We start from the raw sequence: 27,048 nt of genomic DNA, 5'->3' as shown, positions 1-27,048 counted from the left end.
TTACCAATATATGAACAGAAAGGTGTTCAGCCTCACAAGGATGTGAAGAAACGGAAATTCAAATTTAAAAAGACACTTGGAGAGGGTTTTCAAACAGGAAAGAGATGTGACTGAAATGTTTTCCAAGCCAGTGCAGCTGTGTTCAGAGGAAATTTTAAGTGAACCTAAATAATTGTATGTTACTTTTTTAATATACAAAAAAGAGTAAAAATATTTATCTCCATACTTTACACCGAACAAAAGGAAACTGGTATTGTAATCACTTAATCCAACTTTAGTCCACATTAGGGCTCCTCACAGCGGCACGAGGTCCTGCGGGCATGGGCACTGCCACGGTGTCAGTTGCCTGCCCACACGGTGGACATGGCCATGGCAGGCTCTGCGGCCCCGCCCCTCCGTGGCCAACCTGCTGCTTCCATGACGTGCGGACTCCAGGTGTCCTTGCCGCTGCCAGCCAGGCCTGGGGTTGAGTCCTGCCATCTCTGGGAGGCCCTCCCACTTCCCACCCACCCTCACTTCTGGGGACTCCCCCTCCTCGACAAGGTTATCTCCCCAAGATCTTCCCTCTCATATTCTATTTTTTTTCCTTTTCTTTCACGATCTAAGGCCCCATCAAACCCAAAGCCCGAATTCGTTAGCGGCCTCAAACAGCCCAATCGAGGGCAGGAAAAGTGTCATTGCCAAACCCTCCAAAGAGGCAAGTACCAAATGTTTGGGCTCCATGTTCCCGGAGCTATAAAGAAGGAGAGGGCAAAAATACGTGTCCACTGCAAGGCCGTCCAAAGGCCCAGGCCTGCCAATCACAAACCTGTGACTGGCCAACCCTCACACCTGTTTCCAAGGAACTACATGAACGTGTGTTCTCAGAAGGAGCCTGCGTTAGGTTCGTTTCACAGGTGGAACACTAAGACACAGAGAGATTAAGTCACTTGTCCATGGTCACCCAGCTGGGAAGCTGAACAGCCTGGATTTAGACTCCGGCATCCAAGCCTGTCGGGCCCGATGGGGCGGCAGGGACCCGAGCGGGGCTAGGGGTGGCTCTCTCTGGCCTGCCCCAGGTTGGCTGCGATGCCCACCCACTCGGGCAGGAAGGCCGCCTGGGGCTTAAAGATCATGCGGAATCGGGAGCCGGGCAGGGTGAAGTTGGCCAGGTAGACGGTGCTCCCCCCAGCGAGGTAGGCGGCCCAGATGCCGAAGGTGCCCACGGTGATGACGGTGTGGTTACACTGCGTGAGGAGCGCGAAGTCCCTGGCCGGCGAGCCCTGCTGGCCGTTGCCCGCGAACACCACGTCCCGGTGGGAGCTGTTGATGTTCCTCCGGCACCAGGCCATGTCGTCGCTGGTGATCACAAAGAGCGGGCTACGGTGGCGAGCGCGGAACCAGTCCAGGGCCTGCTGCAGGTAGCCCCGGTCGGCCAGCACACCCTTCCACACGGTGGGCATGACTCGGACATAGTCCCCGCGGCGCACGTGGACCCCCACATAGGTGCTCGGCCGACTGCCATTCACCCGCAGACCCCGCAGGAAGTTCTGGGCCTCCTCACGCACGTGGGCGTGCAGGGTGAACTCCTGGAGGATCTCGGCGCGGAGGTGGTGGTAGAAGGTCCAGGAGCAGGGGTAGCCGGTGAGGCGCACGTACTCCCCCGGGATGTGGCGGTACTGCTCCTCCATCCAGTCGTTCAGGTGGTAGTTCTGCCAGGGGACGCTCCTGGCCGTGGCGTCATGCAGGACCGGGAGTGTGATTCGGAAGATGGGGGCCAGCGTGCTGTGCATCTGGGGCGGGATGAAGGCGGCGCGCCCGTTCATCTTGGCCAGGGCGTACAGGGTGGCGTACTCCCCCATCTGGTTCCCCAGGCGGCCTTTGGCGTTGATGGTGAACACGCCCCCCCTCGGCAGGTGTCTGGGGAACAAGACCACGTGACCTGCATAGGCCCAAGGGGCGGGCACCAGGGCCAGGCGCCGGTGGCAGTGGAAAACAGTGGACACCGCAAAGATGACAAAGAGGAAGCAGACAGTGGATGAGGAAGGGCAGGTGGCCCAGAATCTCGTGGTGGCTGCGGGGAGGAGAGATGACTTAATTCAACAGGGGTGGCTGGGCTGGCATGACTTCCTTCGTCACCCTCCAAACCAGCCACTCATGCACTCACTCAGCCCATCCGGAGCACAGACCCTGAACCCCTCTGACCTGGGTTTAAATCTCAGCTCCAGCCTTTATAAAGCTGTGTGACTTTAGTCAGGTTCCTGCCCCTCTCTGAATCCCAGTTTCCTTGCCTGTGTGACTGGGACTTCCCTGGCAGCTCAGTGGTTAAGACTCTGCCTTTCAAAGCAGGGGATGCAAGTCTGATCCCTGGTCAGGGAATTAAGACCCCACGTGCTACATGATGCGACCAAAAAAAAAAAAAAAAGAGTGGAGGGGATGACGAAGTCGAACCATTCGAAAGTGCCAACATTCAGCCGCATGTTTTCCTACACAGTCCTTTCCTATGGTTCAACCTCACAGAACTACCTCAGTTATAAGACTTTTAGGACAGTGCTTAGCACACAGCAGGCACTCTGTAAGTCTTGGAAAATAAAGACTTCTGGAGTATTTATTGTATGTAAACCTGAGAGCCCACAATCTATTAAGGCTGCGTAACGCAGAGGTTCAGAGCACAGACTCTGAGGGCAGATAGCCCAGGTTCGCGTGCACACTCCACCTCCTGGTGGGCAGCCCGGAGCCTGTTCTTTAACTCTTGGAGCTCACTTTTCTCCATAAAATGGGGTTAACCAAAGCGCCTGCATGAAGGATGTTTCTGGAAGGCTCCCTGCATGGTAAGTGCTCCCTGCTTCTGTCAGTGGACGTGGGGGATTCCAGCCGTCTACAGAGGCCTTGACGCCCTTGCCCCTGACTCAGGGCGGGGCCTGTGATGGGCCTTGGCCAATCAAATATGGCGGAAGTGACGTTGCACCATTTCTATCTCTTTTTTTTTTGACGGTGCCACGCAGCTTCTGGGATCTTAGTTCCTTGACCAGGGATCAAACCTGTGCCCCCTGCAGTGGAAGTGCGGAGTCTTAACCTCTGGACCATGGGGGAAGACTCATAAAGAATGAACTTTTTGCGGGGGGAGGGTGCCATTTCTGGACCAGGACTTAACAGTCTGCTGGTTCCCACCTCCTGCTTCTGTAACATTCTCTCTCCCCGGCTGCCTCAAGCTGCCTGCTGCTAAGTCGCTTCAGTCATGTCCGACTCTGTGCGACCCCATAGACGGTAGCCCACCAGGCTCCCCAGTCCCTGGGATTCTCCAGGCAAGAACACTGGAGTGGGTTGCTGCCAGGGTCTAGCCCCGGCTGATCCAGGGTATTCGAAGGGGAGACGGCGTCGGTGACTATTTAAATATTCATCAAAGATATAAAGAGTAATAGAATGAGGATAGCTCAGTAGGAAAATTCAGTGGAGAAAAGAGGCTGAGTAGCTTGGTTTACGCGGGAGACCAATAAAACTTCAAGACAAGAAGCTTGCACCACTTACGTAGGCCGCAGGCGTCCTTCTGTTCTCCCGAAGGAGAGGAGACACTGAGGCCTCCCCAGTCGGATCTTAGAAGCCCAGGCATAATTAGTAAGCATGGCGGGTTCCGCGCTCCAGATGGAGACTCAGCCAGAGTTTGAGAGAGAGAGACATGGGGAGACCAGTATTTCGAGGAACTGATCCCAATTCTTTATTTCCCAGAGTCTGTTTTTATACACTGAGATGTTATACAAAAGTCACGTGGGGACAGCAGTCCTGACTTTTAAGTCAGGTGCTTCATACAAATGTATACAGAGGTCTTAGGGGTGTTACATCATCTTCTGGCCAGGGGGGCCTGCTGAGAATTTACGACCCTCTCCTTGTGACAGTGGTCAGTCAACCAGAACACTTTTTTCTCCAAGGGTGATTATTCTTAAAACAGACGCCACCCAAATAAAGTTACATTCCTATAGGGTGAGGGTGTAGTGGGTTTTAGTTAAGGAAAGAATTTACTTAGCCTAAGGTCTAACATGATTAATATCAAAGGTTAATACTTATTTCTTCTATATATTCATTAATGTGTGTAAGGGCAGGGGATGTGGAGTCTTAGCAACAAACATTGGCTCAACAAATGAAAAACCCTTCACCAATACAATTTCTAATCAGCCCACTATACTTATACTAATGGTTTTCTAACTTTTCTAAGGAACCTGTTTTTAGAAGGTTTAAAGCATCTCGTGCCTCTCACAGTTGGGAGGCTGTGAGCAATCACATGTGGCCAGACAAGCCTGTCAGGCAGGCTAGAGAACCTTCAGAGGAGTTTGTAGGTTGAAATACTCCTATCACGCCCAGGAATTATTATTAACTGGAGCTCTAAGTTAACTCCTTCTCCGAAAGAGGTGGTGGGGGACAGCCCCCCGTAAAGTCAGAGGTGTAGGTGAGAGCACAAAGTAGCAAAGTAGGCAGGCTCTGGTTATGGGGGTAGATGCTTGAGAATTTCCAGGGGGACTCCTGAGGCTCCATCCTGCCTTTGCGTTATGTCAAGCCTCCTTCCTCATGACCTTTGTCACGGGCGGAGTGCCTCACGCCGGCCCCCAACAGGTTGCCATTGCCTTCTCCAATGCATGCAAGTGAAAAGTCAAAGTGAAGTCGCTCAGTCGTGTCCGACTCTTTGCGACCCCATGGACAGCATGGACTTTTGACCCCATGGACCCATGGACTGCATGCAGCCTACCAGGCTTGCCTGGGATTTTCCAGGCAAGAGTACTGGAGTGGGTTGCAAGCTGCCTAGGTTTAGCTTTTATATTAGGTCTCTGATGAGCCCTTCTTTTTTGTAGGTAACCACTTTACTGAGATAATATTCCAATACCATACAGTTCCCCCATATAAAGTGTAAAATAGCTTTTAGTATATTCGCAGAGTTGGGCAAGCATCACAATTACTTTTAGAAAAATTTTATCACCCCCAACTGAAACCCTGCACCCCTTAGCCATCCCCACCCCCAGTCTTCCCCTCCTCTCCACCTCCTGCCAGCTCATCTACTTTCTGCCTCAGTGGATTCACCTACTCTGCACATTGCATGTAAATGAATCACACATTAAGGGCCTCTTTGTGACTGGTTTCCTTCACTCTGTGTCATATTTCCCAGGCTTACCCATGTGGCAGCATGTGTTAGCATGTCACTAATTTCTGATGTTCCCCTCCATGGTTCTGTCTCCTTTTATTTATCAGTTCATCAGTTCCTAGACATCTGGGGTGTTTTCCTTCTGGGGTTATCAGGAATAACATTGCTATGAACATGCATGTCCAAATCCTTGTGTGGACCTAAGTTTTCATTTCCCTCAGGGATTTACCTGAGAGTAGAACAGCTGGGTCGTGTGGTAACTAACAGTGTTTAACAGTTTCAGGAACTGCAGCCTGGTTTCCGAGCAGCTGCCTTATTTTCCATTCCCACCAGCAGCGTATGAGGGCTCTGATTTCTCCACATCCTTGTCAACACTCACCACTGTCTGTCTTTCTGACCACAGTGGTAGTGCCATGCTAGCTCACTGAAGCCTACACTTTTGAACTCACCCAGGCCCCTGGCAGTTCCTGCCCCGACTCCACGGCTGACTGGGCTCCATGAACCTCAGCTTCCCCACCCGTGTAGTGGGGTGGATGACCCCTTCTTCAGGGGTTGCTTCTTTTTCAGGCCATCGCTCCCCCGCTCTCCCCTGGGCTCCGAGAAGCGGTCTTCTCACAGTGCGTCTTCAGTGTGTCCTGACCCTCTATGTCCCCTTCCCTGCTCTGTTCCCTGACCAGCCATGCCTGGTTTCCCTGTGGCCAGGAGACCCCCAAGGCCCTACAGGAGCCCTGGATTGCGTGGCCCTCACTCCTCCTCATCTGGCTTCCATCTAAACCCCTCCAGGCTCCCCATCTGTCCTTCCACCGGTCCCCTTAAATGTCAGGGCTCTGTGGGCCTCACCTCCACTCTCCACCTCCTCTTCCTCCTATATTCCAGGGTCCCTCACTTTATTAATCTGACCCCTTTGGGAAATATGAACACTCTCAGGCCCTCCTCAAAGGTCTCCCATTCAGTGTGGGTTCCCAGTGAGGTCAGCTGGCTCTTACCACATGAAGACTAAGTATATGTCACGCTCCCTCCCCTGAGGTGTACAGGAAATGCCTTGCTCGCTGCTTTGATTTCTAAAAAGCCAATTAAATCTGTCCCTGAGCCCCTCTGCTCTCTGGGCTGGTGATAAGTGTGAAGTGAAGTGAAAGTCACTCAGTCGTGTCCAACTCTTTGCGACCCCATGAACTATACAGTCCACGGAATTCTCAAGGCCAGAATACTCGAGTGGGTAACCTATCTCCAGTGGAGCTTCCCAACCCAGGAATTGAATTGGGCTCTCCTGAATCACAGGCGGATTCTTTACCAGCTGAGTTATACTCTGTCCCAATCTGTACCACAGCCTGCCCATCTCGGGCCCCGCCTGGAGTCCTATTCTTTGGGGTGGTGGCGGAGGGGGGATGGTGGCGGGGAGCAGAGGAAGGACCTGAACCTCTGGTCAGCTCACCCACCTCAGTCAGAGCCTCAAGCAGGTTCCAAACCATCAGGCAAGCTGAGCAGGGATTGGAGCCAGGACTACTAGGGAGGAGAAACCAGCTCAGGACCAGGGTCACCTCCACCATGTGCGACCCATGCAGCTGCACAGGGCCCCTCCTCTGCTCCAGCCATCTAGAAATTCTCCATGACTGCCGGCAAGGCAGCCGGTTTTCATTTTGCCTTGGGTTCTGCCAATCACGTGACTCAGATGGTAAAGAATCTGCCTGTGATGCAGGAGACGCAGGTTTGATCCCTGGGTAGAGAAGATCCCCTGGAGAACGGAATGGCAACTGATTCTAGTATTCTTCCCTGAAGAATCCCATGGACAGAGGAGCTTGGCGGTCTAAAATCGATGGGGTCGCAAAGAGTCGGAGAGACTGAGCGACTAACACTGCTAATCAGGTAGGTAAGCACTCTGGCTGCTACGTCTTTGAGTCTCAAGGGCTCCCTCTCCTGTTCGCTCATCAGCCTACACAGCTGAAAAGCCACGGGAAATAGTCAATCAGAGCTGATGAAGCCCAGGGCTGGTTTTGCGGCTTACATTCCGGTCCACAGTTCCTTATCGACCACTTTTATGAAGACTGGAGGTGAACCCCAACCTGAGTTGAAATCATCTGGAGACAAAATTTTAACCAATGTGAGGCTATTCATAGACTTATTTTGCAGTGAGTGCCCACTTGTTCTGCTTGTAGAAACAATAACATTTGATATGGTGAAGTTGAACGGTTCTATGGAGACCTACCAGACCTTCTAGAACTAACACCCAAAAAATATGTCATTTTCAGTATAGAGGACTGGAATGCAAAAGTAGGAAGTCAAGAAACACTTGGAGTAACAGGCAAATTTGGCCTTGGAGTACAGAATGAAGCAAGGCAAAGTTTAATAGAGTTCTGCCAAGAGAACGCACTGGTCAGAGCAAACACCCTCTTCCAACAACACAAGAGATGACTCTATACATGGACATCACCAGATGGCCAATACCAAAATCAGATTGATTATATTCTTTGCAGCTAAAGATGGAGAAGCTCTATAAAGTCAGCAAAAACAAGACCAGGAGCTGACTGTGGCTCAGACCATGAACTCCTTATTGCCAAATTCAGACAAATTAAAGAAAGTGGGGAAAACCACTAGATCATTCAGGTATGACCTAAATCCAATCCCTAATGATTATACACTGGAAGTGAGAAATAGATTTAAGGGACTAGATCTGATACACAGAGTGCCTGATGAACTATGGACAGAGGTTCGTGACATTGTACAGGCGACAGGAATCAAGACCATCCCCAAGAAAAAGACATGCACAAAGGCAAAATGGCTGTCTGGGGAGGCCTTACAAATAGCTGAGCAAAGAAGAGAAGCGAAAGGCAAAGGAGAACAGGAAAGATATACCAATCTGAATGCAGAGTTCCAAAGTATAACAAGGAGAGATAAGAAAGACTGCCTCCTTGATCGATGCAAAGAAATGGAGGAAAACAACAGAATGGGAAAGACTAGAGATCTCTTCAAGAAAATCAGAGATACCAAGGGAACATTTCAGGCAAAGATGGGTTCAATAAAGGACAGAAATGGTATGGACCTAACAGAAGCAGAAGACATTAAGAAGAGGTGGCAAGAATACACAGAACTATACAAAAAAGATCTTCACGACACAGATAATCACGATGGTGTGATCACTCACCTAGAGCCAGACATCCTGGAATGTGAAGTCAAGTGGGCCTAAGGAAGCATCACTACAAACAAAGCTAGTGGAGGTGATGGAATTCCAGTTGAGCTATTTCCAATCCGAAAAGATGATGCTGTGAAAGTGCTGCATTCAATATGTCAGCAATTTTGGAAACTCAGCAGTGGCCACAGAACTGGAAAAGGTCAGTTTTCATTCCAATCCCAAAGAAAGGCAATGCCAAAGAATGCTCAAACTACCGCACAATTGCACTCATCTCACACACTAGTAAAGTAATGCTCAAAATTCTCCAAGCCAGGCTTCAACAAAACGTGAACTGTGAAATTGCAGATGTTCAAGCTGGTTTTAGAAAAGGCAGAGGAGCCAGAGATCAAATTGCCAACATCCGCTGGATCATGGAAAAAGCAAGAGAGTTCCAGAAAAACATCTATTTCTGCTTTATTGACTATGCCAAAGCCTTTGACTATGTGGATCACAATAAACTGTGGAAAATTTTTAAAGAGATGGGAATACCAGACCACCTGACCTGCCTCTTGAAAAATCTGTATGCAGGTCAGGAAGCAACAGTTAGAACTGGAAATGAAACAACAGACTGGTTCCAAATAGGAAAAGGAGTATGTCAAGGCTGTTATGTTGTCACCCTGCTTATTTAATTTATATGCAGAGTACATCATGAGAAATGCTGGGCTGGAGGAACCACAAGCTGGAATCAAGATTGCTGGGAGAAATATCAGTAACCTCAGATATGCAGATGACACCACACTTATGGCAGAAAGCAAAGAAAAACTAAAGAGCCTCTTAGTGAAAGAGGAGAGTGAAATAGTTGGTTTAAAGCTCAACATTCAGAAAACTAAGATCATGGCATCTGGTCCCATCACTTCATGGGAAATAGATGGGGAAACAGTGACAGATTTTATTTTGGGGGGCTCCAAAATCACTGCAGATGGTGACTGCAGCCATGAAATTAAAAGACGCCTACTCCTTGGAATAAAAGTTATGACCAATCTAGATAGCATATTCAAAAGCAGAGACATTACTTTGTCAACCAAGATCCATCTAATCAAGGCTATGGTTTTTCTAATAGTCATGTATAGATGTGAGAGTTGGACTCTAAAGAAAGCTGAGTGCCAAAGAATTGATGCTTTTGAACTGTGGTGTTGGAGAAGACTCTTGAGAGTCCCTTGAACTGCTAGGAGATCCAACGAGTCCATCCTAAAGGAAATCAGACCTGAATATTCATTGGAAGGACTGATGTTGAAGCTGAAACTCCAATACCTTGGCCACTTGATGCAAAGAATTGACTTACTGGAAAAGACCCTGATGCTGGGAAAGATTGAGGGCAAGAGGAGAAGGGGACTATAGGATGAGATGGTTGGATGGCATCACCAACTCAATGGGCATCAGTTTGAGTAAACCCCAGGAGTTGGTGATGGACAGGGAGGCCTGGCGTGCTGCAGTCCATGGGGTTGCAAAGAGTCGGACACGACTGAGCAACTGAACTGAACTGATGGGATGCTGCCCAGGCCCCACTGAGGGGTGTATAATATATAAGCTGCACATCCCATGGTGCTGTCAAAACAGTTTCTGCAGCACATCTGGTGCACAGAGTTTCAGATACTGGACTGTAGGCTTATCTTCACTCATTGGGTCCTCATGATCTCCCAAGAGTAAGGTACATTTTTCTGCCGATTTAACATTAAAGGAAACTACGGCACAGAGAGGTTAAGAAACTTGCTTTGGGGTACACAGCTAGGAAAGAGGTGAAGCCTGGATTTGGAACCAGTGTGGCTCAGGAATCTAGGATCCTGATTACTGTCTTGGGTTTTTCTACTCTGCCCTGAGAAAGGGATACTCAGATGCACACTCTCAGTGCAGTTGTTGCTGAGTTGCTAAGTCGTGTCTGACTCTTTGTGACCTCATGGACTGTAGCCCACCAGGCTCCTCTGTCCATGGGATTTCCCAGGCAAGAATACTGGAGTGAGTTGCCATTTCCTTCTCCAGGGGATCTTCCCAACCAGGCATTGAACCTGTGTCTCCTGCATTGGCAGAAGGATTTTTCACTGGCTCCTTTAGAGATGATCATCACCTCAGGAAGCTCAGGTTATTAAAAGCAAAAGTGAGAAAGCAGGCTTTCCTCTAGGGAACATTAGCTTAAGAAACTTTTAATTTCTGCACAAGTTAGCCTGCCCCTCACGCCGCCTGCCCTGGATCCCATATGTCCCCCTCTGATCTGGGGGTGTCTCTTTTTCTGGCAGCTAACCCCTCCTCACAGTTTACATTCAAATCCTATGTCCCCATCCTGCCTCCGCCGCTGTGCGGGTCACCCAGAACCAGAAGCACAGACTGCCTCGGCTGCGCCCTCCCGCCGGAACAGTGGGTCCCCAAACCCCACGGGCCCTCGCTGTGCCACAGTCAATGCACTCAAGGCCACAGTAGCAAATATGGTGCCCCATTGTCCCGAGATCCACGCCTTTCTCAGTGGGAAGTGATAAAAAATGTTATCTTTCTAGTCAAAACCATTAGGGTGTGTAATACAGTTGAGGGCAACATTTGTACGAAAATTTCACCCCTGAAGTCTTGAGGCCTCACAGTGAACTGGTCATGGGGAAAGCTGCTTTGAGCTCTGAACCCCTGGGGGGGTCCCCGATTTCTCCCTCCAGCCGCTAGAACCACCGAGGTCCCAGGCATTCATTTCTCCCCTACCCCGACCCCACCAACTCAGAAAGCAGCCCAAGTCTTTGGGTTTCCAGGTGGCTGGTGTGACCCTTCAAAGGGCACTGACTTCTAGGGCTTGAAAGCGCCTGACCTTCATGCTCAGTTAACCCACAGCTGGCAGAAGGTTCCAGAGGGCAGGAGGGGCTGGAGTGGGGTCCCACCTCGGTGTGAGCGGCCCTGACACCACCCCCCACCCTCAGCAGGTCTGCCCCTTCCTGATTGCAGCCACCACCACGTGGCGGGGCTGAGCCTCAGCCTGCCCGCCCTTAGGAGCTGTGGGGCAGGGGCTGGGTGTGAGTGGAGCGCGGACCCCAGACCCGGGAAGGCCATCTGGCCGCTGTCCCCTCCTACCTGTCTTGAGCTTCCTGGGCCAGCCTGCTCGGGGATGTCCAGCTGCGGGCCGCTGCGGGGCAACGGCTCTCATGTCCCACATCGTCCCGGGTGGTATGGCTGCCAGGGGTCCCTGCAGGGAGAGCATGGCTGCCTTGGCGAGGGGACTGGGGCGGGGTGGGGGGGCGGGGGTGGTGTTGGATTCTTAGGCTCTGCTCTGAGCTCCCGCCCAGAACCCCCACTAGCCCGGGGCCTGAGAACAGCCACTCCGCACTCACTCCCCGGAGCCCACGCTGGCCGCCAAGCTCCTGCGGGAGAGAACATGTGAGCAGCTAGCGGCAGAGGACAACCTCTTCCAGGGCACAGGTTTGGACGACGGTAGGGTGAAGGGTCGGGTGGGTGCCAAAGAAACCAGGGAAGAGGAGCCTGAGTCCCAGAGGGACCCCCCCCACTGCCCAGGCGAAGAGCCTGACTCTGGATCTGGTGGGAACACAGCTAGTCTCTGCTCCTTGAATGGGGGGGGTGGTCAGGGTGGGCTATAGTTCCCACAGTGGGTATGGACCAGGGGCCGGACATCTGGGCTCCCCAGTGGCAGGGGCTGGCTTCTCGATCCCCCAGGAACATCGGGGGACTCAACCCGTTTGCCTGGCGTACTAAGGCCATAAAGCAGTGCCCCTTGAACCACCCAGGCGAGAGAGGAGAGGTGGGAGATGGAGTGAGCGCCTTATAAGGCAGGTGCCAGGGGACCAGGGCAAATGCCCCGCGCCAGAGCTCAAAATGGCGCCAGGCTCCTCCTCAGGAGGGGTGGAGGCCATGGCAGTCATCTGGGGCGGGGGAGGTGGGGACCCTGGGGGCGGTGAAATCAGGCTGGGGAGGGATGTGACCCCACCGCACCCACTGGTGCCTCACAGACTCCCAGTGGGGGCCCATGCCCAGGTCCAGACTTACCCAGGGGCCTGGACTGTGGGGCCCAGAGGGGTTCAAAGCCCCTAGACCTGAGGGAGCTCTCCAACGGGGGCTGCCAGCCCTGGACGGGGAGGAGGAGCATTCCAGCACCAAGTCCTTCCCTGCCCGTGCCTTCCCAGGCCTGGACTTCCGGCTCCTGCAGATGCCCTGGCCTCTAGCCCTGCCCTGTCCGGCCCCTCTCTCTCCTCCCTTGGCACCCGCCACCCCCATCGTCTGTTCCCCCTTCTTCTCTGGGGACTTTACAGCCGGTGGGCAATGTGGGGGCTCTGATTCCTGGACCCTGAGGCCTAGGATGGCAGTGGGAGCCAGGTGGGCTGAGATTATCAGAAAGTCCTCAGAAATGTGAGCACACAGGGCCCTCCCACCCCAAGCGGGACACCAGGGCTTGACCTTCTCAGCCCCCCAGGCATTCCAGCCCAGCCTTCCAGCCCCCAGGCATCCCCACCGGGGTCCCTAGCACGGTCCTCTGGGTTCTGCGTCTGGGTGAGAAAGGGTTAAGGGTGGGTGGAGGCTGGGGGTGGGTGGCAGGGAGGCTTGGTTGTTTGGTGATAATCCCCCTCCGTGCCCTGGGTGTGGAGAACGAGGTTAGGGCCCCACGTGGGAAAGGGGCCTCCCCTCTGATCCCCGATCCCCATGGACCTGCCTCCTGCTTCTGATCCCCCAGCCCAGCACCCCTGCTCTCCCCCCAGGTCAGGCCTGCTGCACTGCCCGCTCTCCTCCGGCTCTGCAGGCGTCTCCGAGGTCCCGGCCCCCAGGCTCCCCGGGACCCGCTCCCCCTACACCTGTGGACTCCGGTTTCCCAGCCGCCATCTTTCTGGCCTCGCGGTCTCCCCTTGCATCCTCCTCGCCCCTCCTGCTTCCTCTCCCTGCCTGGCCCTTGCCCTACACTGGCCTTGCCCCCTCTCCCTCCATCTGTCTGTCTGCGCCCCTATCTGTCCGTGTCTCTGTTGCTTTGTCACTGAGTGTTCATCTGTCTGTAACTCCGTCTGCCCTGCCTTGCTCTCCCCCCTTATCCCCCTTGTCCTTGCTGGAAGTTTCCCCATCTGTCCCCCCGCCCCGCCCTCTCCCCAGGGCCCCCTGCCCCTCGACACTGACTGATAGCGCTGGGGTGTTAAGCTACGGATTAGTTCAGGCAAAATTCTCGATTTTGCTTGCGTTCTTTCCCCTTTGGCTTATGTAAACAGTAATTCTCCCCAGATGGAACTATTTTCCTCGCTCAGAAGCAGCCGGGAGAGGTCTGGGGCAGGGCCAGGGGTGGAATGCCAGGGTTCCTCAGGGAGCCTGGAGAGCGGGGTGGAGGCTGACCTCGGGGGGCAGCCCGAGGCCCCCAGCCTGGCCACTCCTCTCCTCTGCAGGTACTTGCCTCTGCTGGAACCATGCCCGTGACCTTTGCCCTCTGGCTCCTCCTGAGCCAGGCCAGCGCGGACCCATGTTACCACCCCGGGGGCCGCCCCCGCTTCTGCCTCCCACCCGTGACCCAGCTGGCTGGCATGGCCGCCTCCTGTCCCCAGGCCTGTGGCCCCTCCCCGGGTGTGGATCTCGGCCCACGGGCCCCCTGCAATGGCAGTCTGACCCTGGGCCTGGGGGGCCCTTTCCTCCTGTCGTCCGTCAGCCTGCGCTTCTGCACCCCAGGACCCCCAGCCCTGGTCCTGTCTGCCGCCTGGGCCACCGGAGGGCCCTGGAGGTCACTGTGGCGCAGGCCCGCCTGGCCGGGGGCGTTGGGAGGGCCCGAGAGGGTGATCTTCCGGGTCCCAGCGGGCCCGAAGGCCAGCGTAGTGGCCAGTCACCTCCGCCTGGAGCTCGGGGGCCGGGGAGGGCTGGCAGCCGCGGGCGTGAGAGGCCGCTGCCAGTGCCACGGCCACGCGGCCCGCTGCGCTGCCCGCGACCGGCCACCCCGCTGTCGCTGCCGCCACCACACCACCGGCCCGGGCTGTGAGAGCTGCCAGCCATCCCACCGCGACTGGCCCTGGCGGCCTGCCACGCCCCGGCACCCTCACCCCTGCCTGCGTAAGTCCGGGGCCCGCCCCGACCTGCCCTGACCCGGAGCCGGGCCCATGGTCCAGCAGCCAGGCAGTGTCCCTGAGGGCAGGAGGCTCTCTCCTACCCCAGAGCTACCTGCCCCTTGCTTCTCCCCCACACTGTCCTCTGGCAGCACCTCTCTTGGCTCCCCTGGCTTTCCCCCACCACCTCTGCTGCTTCCATGCCCACCGGGGGCTCCAGCCTCTTGGCGACACCTGATCACGGTGATGTGGAGAACACTTTCTGAGCCCCGCCCAGGGCCTGGCTTGTCGCAGGCGCTCAGGTGGTATTTAGTGAGAGGGTGGAGAAAAACAGGGCAGCTGGATGTTTTTGGACTCATCAAATCAACCATGGTGGGGGAAGCTTTTATTCATCAGACACATTTTTATCCAGCACCTACTATGTGCCGGGCAGGGATTGCATCAGGCCCATTCTACAGATGAGGAGACTGAGGCTAGAGCTGGGAAGTTCTGTGCTCAAGGACACGCAGTCAGCAGGTGGCAGGGCTGGAACGTGAGCTCAGGAGGATAAGCCCAAGGGTCCTGGCTTGTCCCGAACGTGCTGTCACACTAGATGTTCTAGGGCAGCAGATGGGCGCACAGCCTCAGGAGGCAGCCAGACTGCTTGGGTTCAAATCCCAGCTCACCAGCTTCCTGGCTGTGTGACCCCCAACTAGTGACCAAACCTCTCTGTGTCTCCATTTCCTCGCCTGTAAAGTGAGGAAAACAACAGTCTTTCCTCTACAGGCTGCAGTGGAAATTCAAGTCACGGATATACATAAAGTCCTTAGGACCTAGCACGGAGGTCCTGTGTTGCTCTTTTTAAATGTTTCCCCAGTAATTCGAATAAGTGGTCAGGTTTGAGAGTCACTGCCTTTGAAATCTCATCAATGCCCCCCAGCAAAATGTACATGGTAGGTGGTCCTCCTGCGAGGAAGTAGATATTGTAAATGTCATCTTATAGCAAAGGAGTCTGAGCTGCAGAAAGGAGGCGTCGCCTGCCCATGGAAAGAGTGAGACACTTCCACGCGGGGGTCTGACTCTGTAGCCCACTCTCTACACCCCGTGTGTTCATCAGTCCCCTTGGCTCACCCAGCTCCAGTCCAAAGCACCGCCTGTTTTAAAGATGAGAATGAAGGGCTTCGGGGACCCAGACTCACCTGGGGAACCCCAGGCAGTCTCTCTCCTGAGGGCGGTGGAGGGAAAGCTGGGAAAGGGGAACGGAATGGCGGCCTGAGGCGCCCTCACTCCATCCTGTTCCCAGCCTGCTCCTGCAACCAGCACGCGCGACGCTGCAGGTTCAACTCTGAGCTGTTCAGGCTGTCGGGCGGCCGGAGCGGGGGCGTTTGTGAGCGGTGCCGCCACCACACAGCCGGCCGGCACTGCCACTACTGCCAGCCAGGGTTCTGGAGGGACCCCGGCCAGCCCATCAGCAGCCGCAAGGCCTGCAGGGGTGAGTGCAGCCTGAAGCCCCGCCTAGAGGGAAAGGCAGCAGGCAGGTCTGTGGGAGGAGGGGCTGGGGGCCTGCGGGCGGAGGGGGCAGGGAATTCCAGCCTCCCCAGTCTTGGGAAGGAAGAGGCTGGGAGCCCGCACCCTACCTCCCCAGCTCCTCTCCTCACGCAGCCTGCCAGTGCCATCCAATTGGGGCGACAGGCGGTGCCTGCAACCAGACCAATGGGCAGTGCTCCTGCAAGTTAGGGGTCACTGGCCTGACCTGCAACCGCTGTGGTCCCGGCTACCAGCAGAGCCGCTCCCCCAGGATGCCCTGCCAGCGTGAGTCCTGGGGGCGGGGCCCCGAGTCCCAAGTGGGGTGGGAAGGAGATAGCCAGACCTCCAGGGGGCAAGATGGGTGAGGACCGGGTCCCTGGGAGACGGAAGCTAGAGACTGGACTCTGTGGCCTTGGGGAGGCGGAGACTGAAGTCCAGTCTCACCCTGTGGAGGAAGAGGCTAAGAGCCTGGATTCCTGGGTCTGAGAGAGGTCTTAAGACCGGGACTCCTGAGTCCAGAAAGTGGCGAGGGACCAGAACTCCAGGTCCTGGGGGAGAAAGGCAAAGTGTGCTTCCACTCTTGGGCTTCAAGGAAGCAGGATGCCCCGTGAGGGGTCTGGATGCCTGGTTTCCTTGGGGGCAGCGAGGTGCTGGTGGGAGGTGCTAAGAGGCCTTACCTCTTCTCTGCTCTCTCACAGGAATCCTAGAGGCGACAACCACCCTTGCTACAACCCCTCATGCTTACAGCTCGGGTAAGACAGGCTGGCCTACAAATCCCTGGTAGCAAGAAGGATCAGGGATGGGGTGATTGGGCCACCAGGAGGGGATCCAGGGGTGGTTCACTGAGCGCAGTCCCAAGGGTTCAGGCACCCCAGCTGTCCATCAAGATGGACTGTGGGGGATGGGCAGGGGCAGAATGCTGTAGCCCAGGCCTCAGGAGCCCGACCCTCCCCAGACCCTCAGTGTCGAAACTATTGCAATACTTCGGACACCAGGATACACATGAGCCTTCAGAGGTACTGCCAACAGGACTACGGTGAGTGCCGGGGAGAACAAGGGCCAGCAGGCGCACAGGGGCTCTGATCTGCCTCCAAGCAACTCTCTTCTTTGGCCTTCACTTTCCTCATCTTAAATGGGAAGGGGTGCTGAACTCTAAAGGGCCTGTCCTGATCTAGAACCTAAAGGGACAGCAGACAATGGGCGGAAGGGGGAGTGGGGAGGATTACTCCCTACCTTCCTAGGTCTCCTTTCTCCCTACGTTCTTGGTCTTGCAGAGTTTCACAATCTTCTTCAGCCTGACATCCCTGAGCGGGGGAGGTGGCCTCCTGAGGATGGAAAGAGAAAGGCAAACTGGTTGAAAGCAGGGACCCTTGCGCTGTCTTGTCTGTCTCAGGTCCTCCACCCTCCTTCAGGGCTGTAGCCCCATTCCCACAGACTCCCCCACAGTTTCCTAATCCACCAGTCTACACCAGCCCCCTGAGTCCAGGGCCCATGACCTCAACTGTCTTGGACATTCGAGTTCAGCCCAGCCCCAGTTACTCCCCTCAGTGGTACAGGATCCCAGACCTCCCCTCCCTGAGGCTCACCATCTGGCCACTAGTATCCTTGGAACTCCAAACGTGGAGGTTTCTGCCCCCCCCCCCCCCCCCCCCGCCCGCCCCACCTCCCATGGGAATCTTCCAGCCCATAGACTCAGCTTGCCCACCAGAGGGCTGCTCCCAACAGATCTCATCTCATCCCCTTAGAGGGGACACTTCTCTGAATCACCACTAGTAAGACCTCAACCCTGGGCTTCCCAGGACTGACCTCCTTCTGGCCCCCAAATTAATTCTAGATGCAGATCCCTCCTAGGGCAATATCTCTGTTTTCCAGGGGCTCTGTTGGTCCTAATACTTTCTGACTCTCTGGCATTAGAGACCTGCTGCTGCTGCTAAGTTGCCTCAGTCATGTCCGACTCTGTGCGACCCAATGGACGGCAGCCCACCAGGCTCCCCCTTCCCTGGGATTCTCCAGGCAAGAGCACTGGAGTGGGTTGCCATTTTCTTCTCCAATGCATGAAAGTGAAAAGTGAAAGTGAAGTCGCTCAGTCGTGTCCGACCCTCAGCGACCCCATGGACTGCAGCCCTCCAGGCTCCCCCGTCCATGGGACTTTCCAGGCAAGAGCACTGGAGTGGGGTGCCATTGCCTTCTCCGATTAGAGGCCTGGACCTGCCTTTTCTGCCTTGTTCCAGCCCCACCCACTGCAGGGTCCCGGGAGACCTCTAACCTTTAAGTCATTCCTATACCTGCTGTTTCTAATACGGTCTCAAAAGCATCCCTGGTGGTGCTTGCATATTTCCTGGTGGGCACCTGGGTTCCTGGCCCAAGCCTGACCTCCTCTCCAGAGAGACCGCCCACCCACCCCTCCCCTTCACAATCACAATCCTGGGACCCAACCTCACACTCCAAACGCCTCGCCCTCCTTGTTTTGACCCGTGTCCTCAGAAAGACCTCACTCCTCACAGCACTGGGCCTCTCACCCTCAAAGCTTCAAGGTCTCTGTTCTTCCTGATGCGATTCTGGAAGCCCACCCTTGCGTCCCAGGCCCCTCCCCACCAAGACTAACCTCACGGGGCCCTCAGGCTACCCCCGGCCCAGGCCTGACCTCTCCCCTTTCGGCAGTGCTCCACGCGCAGGTGCTGGCGTCCGAGGCAGCGGACACGACATGGCAGCGGCTGGCCGTGCGCGTGCTGGCCGTGTACAAGCAGGGAGCACAGCCCGTGCGCCGTGGCAGCCAGGCCGCCTGGGTGCCCCGCGCCGATCTGACCTGCGGATGCTTGCGCCTGCGCCCCGCCAACCACTACCTGCTGCTGGGCAGAACGGCTGGCGGCCCAGATCCTACACGCCTCGTCCTCGACCGCCACGGCCTCGCGCTGCCCTGGAGGCCGCGCTGGGCCCGGCCGCTGCGGCGGCTGCAGCAGGAAGAGCGCGCCGGGGGGTGCCGCACCTTGCGGCCTTCGACCCTGAGCCCCGAACCCAGGCTCTAGAGCCGAAGCCCCGCTGCCTCGAATGCCATCGAAGGAGCTAGAAGCAACCACGGGAGGCGCCTTTTACCTCGACGCTGAGGCGTCTCTCAGCGAGCCAATCAGACTCCACGGAGCACCAGACGTCACTGGCATGCGCCAGCACCCAGGAGTCAGGAAGGCCTTAACTAAAGGCCGTAGAACTCTTGGTCTCTGGCTCGGACACTTGACCTTTGCCTTGTGGAGCAAGTCCCCTCAATAAAGTCTCAACTCTTGAGGAATCTTGGCTCCAGACCCCTGATCTGTGCTGGGAGAGTCTAGGAGGGGCAAATAAAGAAGGCCATGAGGAAAGTCGTGAAACCAAACATGGCTATAGAGGCTAGTCAGAGTTGTGTTGCTTAACCATTGGCTAAAGCCAGTGGAAGGGAGGGTGGCTAGAAAAGGCGGGAAACACACCTGAGGAAAGCACAGCAGTGTCGGATTTCCAGAAAGTTCCAAGTTAAGAAACATTTGATTCCTAATGGCCCCAGGATGGTCTTAGAAAGTAATAGAACTTTGAGTGACTATCTGAAGAGGGTTCTGTTGGGTCCACCCGGTCTTGAACCAGAGGCTAAACCCTTTCCTGAGGGAATAGCCAATTGGGAGCCACAGAGCAGTCTGATTTCATTTGGTGCTAAGCAGAATTGGATTCCACCCAGCAGTTGGGTACCTACAGACCAGAGTGTTTGTTGCTCAGTCATGCTGACTCTTTGTGAGCCTATGTATTGTAGCTTGCCAGGCTCCTCTGTCCATGGGAGTCTCCAGGCGAGAATACTGAAGTGGGTAGCCATTCCCTTCTTCAGGGGATCTTTCCCACCCAGGGATCAAACCTGGGCCTCGCATATTGCAGGCAGATTCTTTACCGATCTGAGCCGCCAGGGAAGCCCTAACAGGCCAGAGGGGTGGGGTTAAAAAAGGCAGGAAGTAGTAAGTACTATGGAATGGAAGGTCATGGGACTTAGGATTTTTCACGTCACCTTGGCCTCTGAACCCACAATGAAGAACAGAATTTCAAATTTGAGTGACCTTTGTAGGAGAGACAGTGAGTACTTTGAGGGAATCTCAAAGAGATATGACTTAGGGTTCACTGGGGCCTAGAATGGAGAAGGAAATGGCACCCCACTCCAGTACTCTCGTCTGGAAAGTCCCATGGGTGGAGGAGCCTGGTGGGCTGCAATCCGTGGGGTTGCAAAGAGTCGGACACGACTGAGCGACTTCACTTTCACTTTTCACTTTCATGCATTGGAGAAGGAAATGGCAACCCACTCCAGTGTTCTTTCCTGGAGAATCCCAGGGACGGGGGAGCCTGGTGGGCTGCTGTCTATGGGGTCGCACAGAGTCAGACACGACTGAAGTGACTTTGCAGCAGCAGCAGCAGGGGCCTAGAAAGCAACCTCTTCTTTCCCTGAGAGAAAAAGCAGGCCTGAGCCAATGAGGAGTCTGGTTGCACCATGATGTCATTGGGTGCTAGGCAGAGAGAACAGGCTCTCCCGCCAGTGTTCTGAGTATGCCCCTAAGGAGGCTGAAAAAGGCAGAAAATAGCCTGCAGGAGGTGACTGTTAGACCCCCAAGCTACCAATATAATCCTGTATATGGGGAGGCTTGCCTTTGGCCTCCAATAGGGCCCTGGCTGTGGGCATATCTGAAGCAGGAGTTAGGAATCTTTAAGGGGTTTTATAGGGCTACCCAGATGGCACTAGTGGTAAAGAACCCAGCTACCAATGCAGAAGACATAAAAGACGAGGATTCAGTTCCTGGTTCAGGATGATTCCCTGGAGGAGGCATGGCCACCCACACCAGTTCTTGCTTGGAGAATCACATGGACAGAGGAGCCTGGCAGTCTGCAGTCCACAGGGTTGCAAAGAGTCAGATACGACTGAGCAACTTAGTATGTCAAAGGGTTTTCTAAGTAAGAAGAGTTCTCTGTTTCAGAGATGGCTGGATGCCTTATCTTGCTCTCTCCATCCTTTTCTGAAGAAATTGAGGCTCTCAGAGAGACCACCTTGAAATGGGGGCAAGGATTGAAACCCACATGTGTTCGGTTTGGCTGGAATCCTTAACCACCTCTTCTATAAAGAAACTGAACGAGAGAGGCTGGGAATCTTAACAAACATCACACAGCAAGTAGCCAGTATTCAGACTTAGTTCTCTGAGCTACCCAGTCAGTAGCCACTGCCACGTTGGTACTTAGTGGCTAACATATCAGACAGCGCAGATAAAGAACATGTCCACTATCACAGAAACTTCTATAGGATGGCATTGCTCTATAGGTGATTTTCATGAAACTCATGGACTCTGGAGCCAGACTGCCTAGGTTCAAATCCCTCTCTGTCCCCTAAGTTTTCCCATCTGTAAAATGGGAGTGGTGATGATGATGATAATAGGAAATAACCCACAGGGCATATTATGAAGATTAAATTAATTAACATGTGTATGTAGGGCTACCCCAATGGCTCAGTGGTTAAGAATCTGCCTGTAATACAGGAGACACAGGAGATGTGGGTTCGATCCCTGGGTTGGGAAGATCCTCTGGAGAAGGAAATGGCAACCCACTCCAGTATTCTTGCCTGGAGAATTCTGTGGACAGAGGAGCCTGACAGGCTACAGTCCATGGGGTCACAAAGAGTCAGACACAAATGAAGTGACTGAGCATGCATGAACATGTAGGGACTTCCCTGGTGGTCCAGTGGCTAAGACTCCGAGTTCCCAATGCAGGTGGCCTGGGTTTGACCCCCGGCCAGGGAACTAGATCCCACATGCCACAACTAAAGATCTCTCATGCCACAACCAAGATCGAAGAGCTCGAGTTCTGCAACTAAGACCTGGAGCAGCCAAATAAATAAATAAATACTTAATTTTTAAAAAGATGTGTATGTAATGAGCTTAAAATAGTTTCTGCACAGAGTAAGAGCTTTTGGAGTTTGTTTTCATGATTTAAACACCTGGTGGCCAGACATTCCCCGGGAGAGGTGAACCCAGAAGGTGAGATCACATGTCAGGAGGATTTTTGCTGGGCTCCCCTGGGGAGTGGGAGTTGAGAGTTGGGGCAGGAAGGGCTGTGGGAACCACCCAGGCTCAGAGTCCTGTCCCGGCTGCCTCCCACCCAGGGGCCGGGGAGGTAGGAGACGAAAGTGAGGAACAGGGCGAGCCCCATATGTTCCTTATGACCCAAACTTTGTTCCCAGCGCCCAAGACGAATAGGCGTGAAATCCACATCTGGGCCCCACCTCCGGCCCGACCATTCCCTCCCGCCTCTGGGCGCTGAGCCCAGTCTGTCTTGTTGCTATAATGAGGGCAGCACAGGTGGCTTCCAGAACTCAGAAGAGGCCCCTGCCGTCCACAGCATCATTGTTGGCTTCCTAGAAGAGCAGACTCCTAAAATGCGTGTGAGCTGAGGACGAGTTTGCCCAGCAGAAGAGGTAGAAAGGCCAAGTTAGAAGTTACAGTGGTAATGGCTAGCACTCTGGGCTCTGAATCCGGTGACCTGGGTTCAAATCTCAGTGGAACCTGCATTCCTTGCTTCTTCCATGGACAGAGGAGCCTGGCGGGCTGTAGTCCATGGGGTTGCAAAGGATCAGACATGACTGAGCGGCTACACTTTCACAGTTTCAGGAAGTCGCAGTTGGTGCAAAGGTCCAGAAGCCAGAGGGCCCGGTATGGTCAGAGAAGAGATCTGAGGCTGGAATAAGCAGTAACCAGGACTATGGGGCCTCTAAGACCAGACTGAGGGCCTGAGTTTTTTCCCCAGGGGCACTGGAGAGCCGTGGGAGATTTATGAGTAGAGGAGGGGTGGGGTCAGCCCTGTATGAGCAACAAACGATATGGACAATTGTAGAGGTGGCTCGGTTCACTGGGTGAGCCCAGAGAAGGCCTTGAACCCAGACTGCAAGTTGGGTTCTCAGAGGAAGTGACATCAGAGGTAGGTCTTGAAGGACAGAGGAAGGAATTGGTCATGACTAGAAAGGCGGAGAGTCAGGGAATTTGTCCAGGGGTACTGGGGAGATACGGGATGGCTGTGACTTGAGGAGAGGCAAGGTCACCTCTGGACGTAGAAGACTCCTCTGGGATCCCTAGAGGGTAGACTGGAGGGGGAGGGAGACTGGGGGTGGGTGGAGGGGTTGGAGAGAAGATCCTGGTGGGAAGAGATGCATTCTGAGCCAGGGCTGGGTTTATAGGGACAGAAAGAGGGTCAGAAAAATGTCACCTACACTGGGAAGACTTCCTCTTACCCCCATATAAGAAGAAATTTCTCTTAGCCATTTTGTTCTTTTTTTAATCAATTAGTTAATTACTTTGACTGGGCCAGGCCTGAGTTGTGGCCTGCAAACTCTTAGTTGCAGTGTGTAGGATCTGCATGCATGCACTGGGGGTTCAGAGTCTCAGCCACTGGCCCACCAGGGACGTCCCCTCTGCCTCTGTCTTCACAACGCTATGGCCTCTGTCTAAAATCCCCTCTGCCTTTCTTTTCTCCTTCTTCTTTTGAAATTGAAATGTAGTTGATTTACAATATTGTGCTAGTTTCAACTGTGCACAAAATGATTCTGTTTTGAGGGCAGGAAAAGGGGGTGATAGAGGGTGAGATGATGGTTGGATGGTATCACCAACTCATGGCATGGACACGAGTTTAAGCAAACTCTGGCAGATAGTGACGGACAGGGAAGCCTGGTGTGCTGCAGTCCATGGAATGGCAAAGAGTCGGACACGACTGAGCAACTGAACAACTACATATATATATGTATATGTATATATATACTTCTTCCCGATTCTTTTCCATTATAGTTTATCAGAAGATATTGAATAGGGACTTCCCTGGTGGTCCAGTGGTTAGGACTCTGCACTTCCAATGCAAAGGACATGGGTTCAGTCCCTAGTCCAGGAACCGGGATCCTACATGCCTTGCAGCCCAACCAAGAAAAAAATATATATACATATTGAATATAGTTCCCTGTCCTATACAGTAGATCCCTGTTGTTTATCTATGTCTTTATTTTAAAAGAACATATGTAATTGGATTTAGGGTTCACCCAGATAACATGGGATGATCTGATCTCAAGATCACCATCTTAGTTACAACTGCAAAGACTCTTTTGCCAAATAAGGTCCTATTTACAGGTTTCAGGGAGATGTGTCTCTTTTGGGGGGGATGGGGGGCACCAGTCAACCCACGACATCTTGGGTGAGTCACTTTCCTCTCTGAGCCTCAGGGGTTCTAACTGTATAATGGGGCTAATACCAACCCCCACCTCAAGGGGCAACTTTGAGGGTTAACAAAACCTAAGGAGTGTATGGTCCAGCTCCAGTGTCTAGGAAACCCTCAGTCAGAGTGGCTGCCATTTCTTGCTGATTGATTTTTTCCATCAGAGCTGGGTTCTTCTGCCAGTCTCTTCCTGCCACTTCCCCGTTTCTCTGCACATATGTCTCGGTCATAATTTCCCCATCGTTCTTTGTTTCCTGCCTGTGTCATTTGGGGCAAGTCACTAATGCCCTTGGAGGCTTGGTTTCCTCATCTGTCAAATGGGATAATAACTTCCTCCTTTTCTTTTCTTTTTTTTTAACTTCCTCCTTTTCATGAAGAGACTGTGATGATTACACGAGCGAGTCCTTAGAAAGTGCTCAGAACTTTGCCTGGTTCTTTAGCAGGTAAAGCAGGTGCTTTACCTGCTAGCTGCTGCCACTGTAATTATTATTATTATCATCGTTATTATTATTACTACTACTGCTTTGGTTTCCTTTATCTTGCCTCTGTCTTCCCCTTCTCAACACATTCTTGCCTTTCTGAATAAGGCAACCTCTAAGCCTTGAGGGTCATTGAAAGTCTGTCTCTCTCCCTTGCTGTCTCTCTTCCTCTCCCCACTTATGATGAGTTTATTTTACTTTATTTTTTATTTTTTGGGCCATGACATGTGGCATGCAGGATCTTAGTTCCCCAATCGGGGATCAAACCCACAGCTCCTGCAGTGGAAGCACAGTCTTAACCACTGGACTGCTAGGGAAGTCCCTCTGTGATGGTTTTGAAGGAAGCCCACATTCTTTGATATCCCTCTGTTCAAGAGGAGGAGCTCAATCTCTTTCTCTTTGTTTTCCTAAGGTTTTATTTATTTTGGCTGCACTGGGTCTTTGTTTAGGACCCAGTGCAGCCAAAATAAATAACATTTTAGGGGGAAAAAAAAAAGGATCAATCCCTTTCCCTTTGAACGTGGGCTAGACTGAGCAGCTCACCTCCAGTGAATACACATCCGAGGCTTCCCTAGCGGCTCAGGCAGTAAAGAATCCACCTGCAATACAGGAGACTTGAGTTCGATTCCTGGGTTGGGAAGATCCCCTGGAGAAGGGAACAGCTACCCACTCCAGTATTCTGGCCTGGAGAATCCCAAGGACTGTACAGTTCATGGGATCGCAAAGAGTCAGACACGACTGAGGGACTTTCACTTTCAATGAATAGAATAAGGAAGTGATGGTGCTAGGAATTCCCTGGTGGTCCAGTGGTTAGGACTCATCGCTTTCACTGCTGGGGCCTGGGTTCCGTACCTGGTCAGGGAACTGGGATCCTGCAGGCTAAGCAGCATGGCCAACACACAAATAAAAGTGTGTGACTTTGGACATAGGTTATATAAGACACTGCTGTCTCTCCAGTCACTCGCTCTGAAGGGGAGCCAGTAGTCATGTTGTGCCCCAAGCAGTCCTATGGAGAGGCTCATGTGCTGAGTGTTAGTGTTCACAAGGGGCTCATAGCGTATAATTAAAATATTGCCACTGTGACTTCATCTCTTGTTTTTCAGGTCACCACAAAGGGCCATATTTTAACTATATGCTATATATATATATATATGGGCTTCCATTGTGGGTAAAGAATCCGCCTGCAATACGGGAAACCTGGGTTTGATCCCTGGGTTGGGAAGATCCCCTGGAGAAGGGAACAGCTACCCACTACAGTATTCTGGCCTGGAGAATTCCATGGGCTGTACAGTCCATGGGGTCGAAAAGAGTCGGACATGACTGAGCGACTTTCACCCACACGAGCCCCTTGTGGACCCTAACATTGAGCAGCTGAGGCCTCTTGCCAAGGGCCGTATAGGTGAGCTTGAAGGTAATCTTCCAGCCCCAGTCAAGAGTTTAGATGACTGCAGCCCTGGCCGATAGCCTATTGCCCCTTCATGAGAGACTGAGTTCTCTGTTGTTATCAGAGCCAGATCCACCCAACTAAACTGCTCCACGGTTCCCACCCCTCAGAAACTGTGAGACAATAAATATGTGTAGCTCTAGGCCACAGAGTTTCAGGGTAATCTGTCATGTGACAACAGATCATGAATATACCTTCCTTTCTTGTTTTCTCGGTGTCTCTCTCCACTTCCGGCTCTCCCAGGCATGTCTGTCTCTCTCCATCCCAGTCCTTGCATGTCCATTTCCAATTCTCTGTCTCTGAATGCCTCTGTCTTTTTCAACCCTCTTTAGTCTTATCCTTCATGTCAGTTGATCCGTTTCTGGGTCTCTCCCCCTACCTGGGTCTCTATCTCTGTCGATACCTCTTCCTCTACATGAGGGTCTCTCTTTACAGATAGATGTGCGTGGGTGTCTGCCTCTTTCTCTCTGTCCTCGCCTCTCTCTGCTGCTTTCTCTAGGCGTGTGTTTCTATGTCTGTCTTCAGATCTCCTTTTCTGTTTCTGTCTCTCCCTGAACACCTCCTGCCTGGCGTCTTGCTCTTCCATCTTGAACCTGCTGTTTGAGGCACGTGCGTGCACTCTCTCTCTCTGTGGGTCTCTGCTTCTATCTCTAAGTTTGTGTGTCTATGTCTTTCTCTCTGTGTATCTCTTTCTCTGCCTCCATCTGTATCTGTCTCATTTTGTATTTTTTTCCCCAGCCATTTGCGGGGCGGTGGGGGGCGGCGGCGGGGAGATCTCTCTATCTCTGCCTCCTCTATGTGTGTATCAGTTTCTGGATCTCTTTCATTCAAGGTATGGAAGTCTGTCTGTCTCTCCTGCCACCATCTCCCCCTGCCCAAACCCGCAGCCGCCCCACCCTGCCCTCTCTTCTCTACCCTGCATCTCCCTCCACCCTGTCTCTTCGTACTGATCTGAGGCTCGCCTTCCCTTCCCCAGCCTCCACAGTTCCCTGACCTCACCTCCGTTCTCTCTTCTCTGCCTTCCCGGCTACCTCCTGCCTGGCTCTCTCTCCAAGTCTCTGCCTCCCTCTCCTGGTCAGCCGCCCACACCGCACTCAAGTCTCCCAGGGGATCCCCTAGCC

The 27,048-nt window shown here is 53.5% G+C and overlaps 2 protein-coding genes across 5 annotated transcripts; one reads left to right on the top strand and one right to left on the bottom strand.

Annotated features, from left to right (window-relative positions):
* Positions 1-169: 169 nt before the first annotated feature.
* LOC147354181 (galactoside 2-alpha-L-fucosyltransferase SEC1) lies at positions 170-18,892 on the bottom strand. Of its 2 annotated transcripts, XM_086353435.1 has the most exons (4): positions 18,610-18,892; positions 17,000-17,091; positions 11,316-11,427; positions 170-2,053 (listed from the first exon to the last, which is right to left on the bottom strand). In XM_086353435.1, exons 3-4 carry the CDS (start codon positions 11,395-11,397, stop codon positions 1,029-1,031), a joined length of 1,107 nt encoding a protein of 368 aa, XP_086209561.1. In that variant the 5' UTR covers positions 11,398-11,427; positions 17,000-17,091; positions 18,610-18,892; the 3' UTR covers positions 170-1,028. The 2 variants fall into 2 exon arrangements, with proteins under 2 accessions (XP_086209561.1, XP_086209562.1); XM_086353436.1 differs by lacking the exons at positions 17,000-17,091; positions 18,610-18,892 and adding an exon at positions 12,243-12,637.
* On the top strand, positions 13,521-19,049 carry NTN5 (netrin 5). Of its 3 annotated transcripts, none has more exons than XM_086353431.1 (6): positions 13,521-14,267; positions 15,543-15,731; positions 15,902-16,051; positions 16,465-16,518; positions 16,722-16,802; positions 18,428-19,049. In XM_086353431.1, exons 1-6 carry the CDS (start codon positions 13,637-13,639, stop codon positions 18,790-18,792), a joined length of 1,470 nt encoding a protein of 489 aa, XP_086209557.1. In that variant the 5' UTR covers positions 13,521-13,636; the 3' UTR covers positions 18,793-19,049. The 3 variants fall into 3 exon arrangements, with proteins under 3 accessions (XP_086209557.1, XP_086209560.1, XP_086209559.1); XM_086353434.1 differs by lacking the exon at positions 18,428-19,049 and adding an exon at positions 17,681-17,922; XM_086353433.1 differs by lacking the exon at positions 16,722-16,802.
* The last annotated feature ends 7,999 nt before the right edge of the window (positions 19,050-27,048 follow it).

Source organism: Bos grunniens, chromosome 18 (assembly GCF_055505025.1).
Source record: "Bos grunniens cultivar Pamir isolate PY7600 chromosome 18, Bosgru_T2T1.0, whole genome shotgun sequence".
Classification (NCBI taxonomy): Eukaryota; Metazoa; Chordata; class Mammalia; order Artiodactyla; family Bovidae; genus Bos; species Bos grunniens.
The sequence above is the reverse complement of the archived record's forward strand: the minus strand, read 5'-3'. Positions and strand labels throughout refer to the sequence as shown.